The sequence below is a fragment of the Wasmannia auropunctata genome, unplaced genomic scaffold, assembly GCF_000956235.1.
Source record: "Wasmannia auropunctata unplaced genomic scaffold, wasmannia.A_1.0 LD336048.1, whole genome shotgun sequence".
In the NCBI taxonomy this organism is placed as follows: Eukaryota; Metazoa; Arthropoda; class Insecta; order Hymenoptera; family Formicidae; genus Wasmannia; species Wasmannia auropunctata.
The window spans coordinates 189,968-199,864 of NW_012026842.1; the positions used below are offsets into that span (position 1 = coordinate 189,968).

The window sequence follows — 9,897 nt, forward strand, 5'->3', positions numbered from 1 at the left end:
TTAAATTAACACAAAAATTTGAATGGACCGGTTGGGACATGTAAGATGTGTTAATTTAACACAAATTTGTTAACTGTGAATAATTATTTTTAAAGCATTGTTTACTCAGTATCACGAAGTCCCATTACACGTTGGCCGTTGGCATCAAATCCCACGTATTTCATTCCAAATGGTATATATTCAAACAACCGTCCATACGAAAGTGCTCGATTTAATGTAAATCTGCCAGTCATAAGCATTACATCTTTGAAATTGAGTGTTGAGTAAACCACATGTACCAAATCTTCACGGCAAGACTCGGCAGACAGATTGTTTTCTGTCCAACAGAATGAGATGGTCGTTTCTTGGAGCTCGGTAAATTTGATTTTGTTTCAAACAATCCCGTAAATATGTCTGCGTTTCAAAAGAGTATTTCTTTTATGGAGTTCTACTCGATAATATGTGCATTAGGGATCACAAATATAATTAGATCACCACGAACCTACAGGAAAATTAGAACTTTATATGATGACATAAAGTATGTAAAACCAAATTTTTAATGGAAACATCATCGCAAAATTTAAAATATAAAATATATAAATATTAATTAATATCGATTATAGAATGTTCAAATTAATAATTAGATGGGAAAATACCAACAAAACGACCAAAGCGAATCTCGGAGTTTTAATAATGTTTTAATAATATTTATATGTATATCTTAAAATTTCCAGCTGGAACAAACTGTGCTTCAAATTTTTGTTGGTTTCAAAACACAGTTCTAAACTGAATCTAAAGTCATATCACAATGAAGTGGACCAAGTAATTTAATAATTTGGCACTAATGAACATCTTTTAAAACTTGTAATTTAATATGTTGCTAAAAATATTAAATTATCCTGGCTGAGGTTTTATTTTTCGTAATAAATTATTTTACAGAATTTGAAACATGGCTTATTAGTCTTATTAGCACCAAATTATTATATTACTTTGTAAAATGTGACACTCTGGATTCGTACTCTGGATTCAGTTTAGAGCCGCATTGTAAAACCGACACAAATATTTGGCGCGTAATTGCATGGTTGAACTAAAAATTACAAGACTCACAGTCATATAAATATTATAAGAACATTAAGATCTCTGCTTTGACCGTGTTGGCGTTTTCTCATTTTAATTGTTACAAAATACACAATATTATATATCACATATAAATAGATTATTTATGTGATTTAAGAAGATTTGTATATACCATTTGGCACACATGGGTGGTAGGTACAAGTTTCGCTTCCGCTTGTGGTAATCTTAAATGTCTATATGATCCCCAAGTCTTATTAGGTCGCAATACGTTAATGGCCATATCTTTTTGCAGCTGCTCTAAATAGAAGGAATCTTGTAGAAAAAATTTAGGAGCCTCCTTATCTTGAATAAACATACACCTAACAAATTCTCCGCCCGGTTCTTTTCTCAAGCAATTCACAAAACCCAACAAACTGCACTCAAAATCTCTCTCAGCAACAATTATAATTCTACTATTCTTCTCGAATTTGTTCTCGTCGCTCACAAGAGACTTTAGATCCTCCAACCAATTAAAGTTATCATTATTTATATATACAACAGTTCTGTTTTCTATCAAAACTTTCTTTTTCAGAAGCACAATCGTTTCTTTATCAGTGCACTTTTCCAGAATAACATTTAATTTGTACTGCTGCAAGTATTGCTTATAGTCAGTTACGTCGCGATTCTCGCGCGTCAACAGATAACCATCTTTTCTCAAAAATGGCAGCAGTCGCTCTAATGAGGTTTGTCGTTTGGTCAGAAGATTGAATCCGGCAACTATTAAAGCTTTGTCATCTATGGGTGCTTTGTTTAAATCTGCGATTGAAATGTTTTTTGATAAATTTGATGGATTGAAACGATTCGGCGATGTTAATAAAGTAATATTCGTTTGTATCAATGGCATATCATTAAATGCCTCATTGAGAAATGAAGATGAGAGATATTCTAATGGAATACTATCGTCATCTTCCACTAACTCGATAATTTTCACTTTAATAATTTGATGATTTTCCAGCGCAAGCTGCGCTGATATTCGAATCGCTTCATTTAAAGAAATCTTGGCGCGATCACAATGAGCTACAAATATATGTTTCTCGATAACTGCATCTTGAGCTAATTTCCGGCGAGAGATCTGTGAGGCGGTAAGACCTCGAATTTCTATTCCACCAGCTACAATCGTGTCTAGTTCTCTGTTTACGCGTATTGGTAATTCTGTAATAAGACAATTCAAATAATATACGCACACGGAAAGAATAATTTTGCTGGAAGATAAAAAAAATCTAAAAATAATTTTTGTTAGAACACCATCAAAATATTTTAAGTTGAAAACTCAAAAATTGTTGGAATAATAATTTTGAAAGTCGCACTAATACACTAATAAACAGCGACAAGCGCTACGGTCGGAGTAAGACAGGTGGTTCCGACACGGTGGCGAATCGCGAGCAATCAGCAAGAGTATAGATTTCCGGCTGCTCTAGAGTTCAGTAATACATGGCATAGCTCTACAACGTGAATCTATTAGTTTAAATATATGTAAGTTTCTTTGTTCCGCGATCTCAGCAGATAATCGAGCGCGGATTTTGCGAACTAAAACGTTTTTTTTTATTTCTCCGTTTAATTCATGCCTACTTCTGTTAGTATTACTTTCTGTTGCGTACTGAAGGACTTATAATAAAATTGATAGAAATATAAAGAAACACGTGTTTGGCCTAATTTACCTCTGCTAACAAAAATAATAAGCATTGCTGTAAAAAATTTTTAATAAAAACACGGAAAAATTTTGCTGAATACAGATCTGAAAATAATTTTTGATTGAACCGTCAAAATAATTTGTTGGAATGTTAAAACTGATAAGCATTGCTATATATAACGTTTTGATATTACGAGCAATCATTTTGACTTTCAAACAAAATTATTTTGATAGTACTCTAACAAAAATTATTTTCAGATTTTTTTTTTATCTTTCAGTAAAATCATTCTTTCCGTGCATTAGACCAAAGAAACAAATTTTATGATATTCATGAATTAAAATAAGACAATTCTTAGCATTAAAGAATAAAATAAAAATAATCTAGCAATTAGAGAATATATACATATATATATTTACGTTTGGCTTTGTCTGTCGTAGCCTCTTGAACGTCAGCGTCGTTTCGTAGCATCGTTACGTGAAACGTGGGATTAATTACCAATTTTTTAATATTCGTGGGAACATACAAATCCCTAGTATCGCAACCGAGGATGTACATCTGTAACATGTTATCCATAAATGTTATCCAATTGTTTCTCCAAATGATATGCCCTCTTTTGCCTGAAACAGATGCACTCTTTAATCCACGAAACAAACCGGTATACTGATAACCGCGCAGTTTTAACTCCTTATAGATATCTCGTGCGGTCATATGTTCTTCTTCGTTGTTCTCCGGCAATAGATCCGTTGAAGTCATTTTCTGTTCTGAATTTGGTGTCTCGTGCACTATACCTGTCACAACAACGCTTTCGCCCTCAGTTATTTCAAACTTTCCGTCTGTAATATTTTAATATAACATTTTAATAATTAATTATGATTATAGGCTCGTATTTGTAATAACAAATTTATAATTATTATATGAATGTATAATAGACCTGAGCATAAGTGACGTGCTCAATCGCAACGTGGTCAATCGTGACGTGGGCAACCGCGATGGGGGCAATTGCAACGTGGACAATTGCAATACATGGTCAATCGCGACGTGGTCAATCGCAACGTGGCCAATTACAACGCGTGGACAACCGCGCAAAAGGATCGTCAGTTTAAATAAATTTAATCATGTGATTGTCATGTTAAATGCACGTATTTATTAAAATATTCGGACAAATTTCGACTTTATACTTATTGTTAGTCTTCCTCAGCAACGTTAACAATATAATTAATTAATATAACCAGATAAATTAAACTAAGATACGCACATGATTAAAAGATTCTCAACGATCACGAATTCTGCAGAAGTCATGCAGCGCAACTAGGTTGTTCTTACATCTATACGCTTAATAATATTTTAATATATTTGATCATAAACAATCTTATGATTAGACAAACTTAAAACTATTCATTCCATAAATACCTTTTTGAATCGCAATCGTTAATATAACAGCATTATTTCTTGATAAATGAGTAGCACGAATAAATTTTACATCTTGGAATGTTATCGGTATTGTTGTGTATATTCTCTCCGTCATCATGCCCATAGTTTGCCAAATCAGAGCAAGATAACCCGTCGCGGGTAACAAAATTCTTCCATCAACTACGTGGCCGCTCATATACTCATAGTCTTCATCATCGAGTATGATTTCAACATACCTTTCTCTTGATTTCATGATTTTGTGTTCTTCATCAGACAATGTAAACCAATCTTTGGAATGATGCCATCTAATGGAAATCAAAAGTATGGTGAGTTAACACATTACATTATTTTATATACAGGGTGTAATATTTTAAAAATTTGAAGAACTTATAAGGCTTGTAAGAATAAATCAATTATATATATTGAAGTAATGCCTATCGAGCCGACACAGATGTTGGTGTGTATTAATTTTTTACAATATCCAACCACACGCAAACTGCGTGCCGCATGTTTGTCCGTCTTGGAAACATAGTTCATTACATGAAGCCAAAATCCACTTGTAACAATTAAATTGACTGGTAATTTAATCTCTTTGATGCTAACATGCATCTATAGTAATCTATAAAATCCCCTCTCCCCCCCCCCCAAATCTGTAAAAAATTTATTGCGAAAAATATCACCTCAACTCTCAGCCAGAAATCGAACCCTGATCTCTCAGTTTACCGGACGGTCGTCCTACCATTCGCAATTTGCGTGTGGCTGGATATTGTAAAAATTAATGCACACCAACATTCGTGTCTATAATATATAATTGATGTACAATTTTCATTTCACCAGGCAAATATTTCGAAAAATACTCAAGATACGAAGAAATACTTCATACAAAAATTGTAGAATAAAAAGAGGTACTAATAATTATAAAATCAATTTCACATAAAAGTCGATTTTTCAAGATCCCATGGATGTCATTCAACTTTCTTAAAGGGAATGATATGATCTTATTAAATAATATGATTCCTCTGATTCTGCACATAAAAATATTAAAGTAAAGTTATCAAAAAATCAGTACTTTATAAAATATTTTAATACTTTATCATGCTATATTGCAATATAAAATATAAATTATCTTGTAAATGTAAATAATATGTGTTAATTTATCTTTATCGAGATTGGCTACAATGCAGTATGTTTGCTTACTACAATTTACATTTCGCTACAAAGAAACTATATTAGTATACAGAATTGTTCCTGGCATAAAAATGTAGACAAAAATTCTTTCTGTCATATTAGTATAATTTAATCATAATAAACAATTCTGTTTATAAAGTTGAATCCCTAAATTGTGAAAACTGTGCAAACAAGCCCCAACCTCCCTTAGGGTTTTAAAAAATTAGTGGCAATGCAAATGTGATCTTGAATAGTCGTTAAGATCATACAAAAATCGGAAAATTTTAAATTTTCAAATGGAAATCTCCATTTTTTATTCCAGAATCTATATTATGTTTACGGTAATATGTATCTTGTACCTGATCGATGGGGAGATCATAGGAGTCCCTCGGCTAACTGGCAATGTTACTGGCGGATATAAATTGGCAACTTGCGGTTGTAAACCACAGTTGTAAAGCCTCCCAATTCCTTTAAAAATTATATTATTGTATTGTTCAGTGCGTCGAGTCAATAAAATGTTTGTAATTTCTGGATGTAAGGATTTTTCCAAAACTTGTTGCAGAACGTTGTCTGGTGTGATTTGGACGGTCACAGCGTCAGGTGGAATTAAATATTTTGCTTGTTCAAAGAGAACAGTATTTAGTATACTACGTGTATGATAGTCCGCTGATGACAATTTTGATGCTGAAGTGTGCCATTCGGCACGAGGTATGGAAGTGCTTATCCACTTCGGACTTCGTTTTCTCGGACATGGTATTATTTTGTTCAAATTGGACAAAAGCTGAGATTCCACGAGCGTGAGGTAGGAACTGTGATATGGCACGTTACAGTGCAGCTCTTTCACATAAATATTATTAACCTGATAATTTAAAAATATAATATTAACACATGTTATAAGTGTGAAAAATTATGGCTTGAATTTAAAGATTCGACATTTTTTTAAATTAATAGGCAAAGTTTTCCATTCACTTATAAAAATACGCAAGAGCTATTCAATTCTGTACAAACCTCTAATTTTTTCATAAATTCGCGCATTGATTTTTCGGGACCACTAACAATGCTACTGTTCTCGCTATTGCGGCATACTATTTTAATATCCGCTGGACACATATTTATAAGGCACTTATAATCAAAATTGACAATTGCCATAGAGCTACGAATTAATTTCGTTTCGGCACATGTCAAACCAATAAAATATGCTGATAAAATAGTTTGTTCAACTGTGAGACATTCATCCGCGTACGCGCAACCCAGTTCACCAGCAGAATGACTAATCATGTAATCCGGAGTAATTTTTAAAGATGTTAGGAGATCTACTAAACCAATCTACAAATATATACCAACAATTTAACAGCTAGACATAACATTTTAAGAATTGAAATACAAATAAAATAATAAAATGTAATTTAAACTTTTAAACAATAAACCTAATAAGTTTTTTTATAAAACAATAACAAATAATTAAACAATATTAACGAAATACACAAATGAATAATAGGCTAGAACCGAGTAAAAGGATGATGAATTAAAATAAAATTAAATCATGCGATAGTCATGTTAAAACTGTTAAAAGCATGTATTTATTAATATTTGGACAAGTTTCGACTTTATACTTAGTCTTCCTCAGCTACGTTAAATAATAATTTATAAAATAAAAATTATATAAATGTGTAGTAAATGATAAATTACAATAACGCATTTTAAGGCCAACGTGAATAATAATTAATTATGATAATAGGCTCGTATACATTTATATAATTTTTATTTTATAAATTATTATTTAACGTCGCTGAATAATAATTAATTATGATAATAGGCTCGTATACATTTATATAATTTTTATTTTATAAATTATTATTTAACGTCGCTGAGGAAGACTAAGTATAAAGTCGAAACTTTTTCAAATATTAATGAATACATGCTTTTAACATGACTATCGCATGATTTAATTTTATTTTAATTAACTATCCTTTTATGCTCGGCTCTGGCCTATTATTCATTTGTGTATTTTGTTACAAATACAAGCCTATAATCATAATTAATTAATATTAACGAACTCTTGAAATTGTCAATTAAATAGGAACAAAAGGGTAATGAGAGTTTTTCGCGCGGTAATTAAAGCGCATGACATGTAGTCTTGAATTAATGATCTTTATTTTACACTTGTCTATTCCATGGACGTTTCGATTCTTTTTGAATCATTTTCAGCAATGTTAAATCTCGACGTTTCCGGTGTGACGGGAGCAAGAGTAAATTCTATATGAATCTCCCAGAAATCCGTTGCCTGGTTGGTAATGCCAGTAACGAATGTGTAATTGTAATATCATATGAAAGTAAATTACAGACATCGGCTCCCATCACACCGGAAACGTCAAGATTTAACATTGCTGAAGATGATTCAAAGAGAATCGAAACGTCCATAAAGTAGAGATATAAGTATAAAATAAAAATCATTAATACAAGATTTCAGGACTACATGCCATGAGCCTTAATTACCTCGCAAAAAACTTATTATAGCCTTTTGTTCCTTATATTTAATTCCTTTAATTTAAAAAAAATTGTATTTACCATCTATGTTTTACTAATCTATGTACAAATACAAATAGGTACTTATAGATAATAAATTAATAGTAATGTATAGCTTTGATATATAATATATACTTTACCTGAATAGCGACAATACCAACAAATGCAAATAATGCGTTTTCGCACACTTTTTTTTCTGTATTTGTCAAAATGTCTGTGACATTTATACCATAAGGTTTTAAAATAGTGTCACACATTCTTATCGTATTTGCGAAAACTTTAAATTTTAATAAATTTTGACCTGATTTTAATTAAAAAATGATATTAGTTTAGTTATTATACAGTTACTATTTTAAATTAGATACGATATTAAATATTACCCATTCCTGGCCATTGTGACCCTAAGGCTGAAAATATAAAGCAAACAGGTCTTTTTATATTTTTACAATTTTGAATTTCTTTTATTGATTCTTGTTGTAAAGTATTCAATATTATATATCCTCTCCATGGATGACCTTCTATATTGTCTGAATGAACGTCGTGTAGTAAACGGATGTATTCTACATCTATCTGATGATTAGCAATCTACAATGATACATTTTTTTAAATAAAAAATACGATGTAATATATGTTTCTAATTGTCCAAAATAATCTTAAATGCAAGTTTTAAAATATATACTAACGTCATTTAAAAACAATTTCACTGATTCTTTCGTGCGTCCAGATAATATTACAAGTCTTGGCAAATCATCATTTGGCGTGCTATTATTAACTTTCCGTTTCGGATTCCATTTTAATAGCATATGAGCGTTAGCCCCCCCAAATCCAAAAGAACTAATACCTATGTAACCATTTTTAAGTGGGAATGGTTCCTCGACGACACGAACAGTTCCGTTTATCAAAGCCTCTATATCATCCCTTGGCGATGTATAATTGATATTTGGTGGAACAAAACCGGTTTCAAATGCTATTATTACCTTAAAAAATCAATAATAATTTTAATTATAATAACACCTGTGAAAAAAATCTCCGGATTCAATGTTATATAACTCTTTGATTTATCATAAAATATTATAAAAAGGATCGATGTCAAGCCAATCATATTTATTATTATTGAAATAGAAATATATTTTATTAGATGGAAATTTTTATAAATCTAAAATGAAATAATGGAGAGGACGATAATACAGGTATACAGGCGTCGAATTTTATGGAAACCATGTTATAGGATATATAAGCAAATAAAGGTTTATTTCTAAATATAAGAAATTGCAAACCTTAAGCATTATAGAAACAAATATACTTTTGTATCAAGACAATAAATCAGTCTTATTTAATTCAAGGACAGAAGAAGAATGAGAATAATTAATCTAATAATTAAATATTTTATTTTATTCTTATAATATATAGGATTGCAATAAATATGTATTTTCTATCTTGATATCAGAATATGTTTTCTTAATGTAAGAAATCATTTCTGGAAGGAATTTGCTATATACTGATTATAGTATATTGATTAGGGCTGTTACTTTTCACCTACTTCGAATATTCAAAGCTTCGAAGTTAACTTCGACCTTCCGAAATTTAAGGTACTTTCGAAGCTTCGAAGCTTCGAAGTTTCAAAAAATACATTCGTGCAAATGATAAATTTATCTAGAAAATTTACAAATATTTTTAATAATTGAATTAATATGTATATATATATACTATACATATATACTGGGTCTCGTATTCAATGGTACAGCGCTTGTGGGGAGGTAGTGTGAACCAAACTGAACAAAAAAGTCCTCTACCATTTTGCAATTTTCGCAATAGTTACCGAGATACTAATCATTTAAAAAAAATTTACGCAAAGTATATATAAGTGTATTGTACATTAGGTACATTTTATCTAAACCAAAAATATTATTTTAACAAATAAAACTTGTCCAAAAACAAATATGAGATCATACAAATTGCCAAATATTTGATTGGACATAGAGACAAAAATATTTTATTCCAAACTACAAAAATATTTTTTAATAAATCGTTTAAATTATTCAAAATTATATGCAGAGATCGGAAGAGC

The 9,897-nt window shown here is 30.8% G+C and overlaps 1 protein-coding gene across 1 annotated transcript in view; it reads right to left on the reverse strand.

The window, feature by feature from the left end:
- LOC105451633 (fatty acid synthase-like) overlaps positions 1 to 9,897 on the reverse strand; it is a 21,327-nt gene that overhangs the window by 8,658 nt on the left and 2,772 nt on the right. Inside the window, 9 exon segments of the mRNA XM_011692203.1 lie at positions 106 to 350; positions 1,229 to 2,247; positions 3,143 to 3,559; positions 4,137 to 4,441; positions 5,663 to 6,162; positions 6,312 to 6,629; positions 7,970 to 8,130; positions 8,210 to 8,414; positions 8,513 to 8,806. Coding sequence (XP_011690505.1) covers positions 106 to 350; positions 1,229 to 2,247; positions 3,143 to 3,559; positions 4,137 to 4,441; positions 5,663 to 6,162; positions 6,312 to 6,629; positions 7,970 to 8,130; positions 8,210 to 8,414; positions 8,513 to 8,806 — 3,464 coding nt within the window.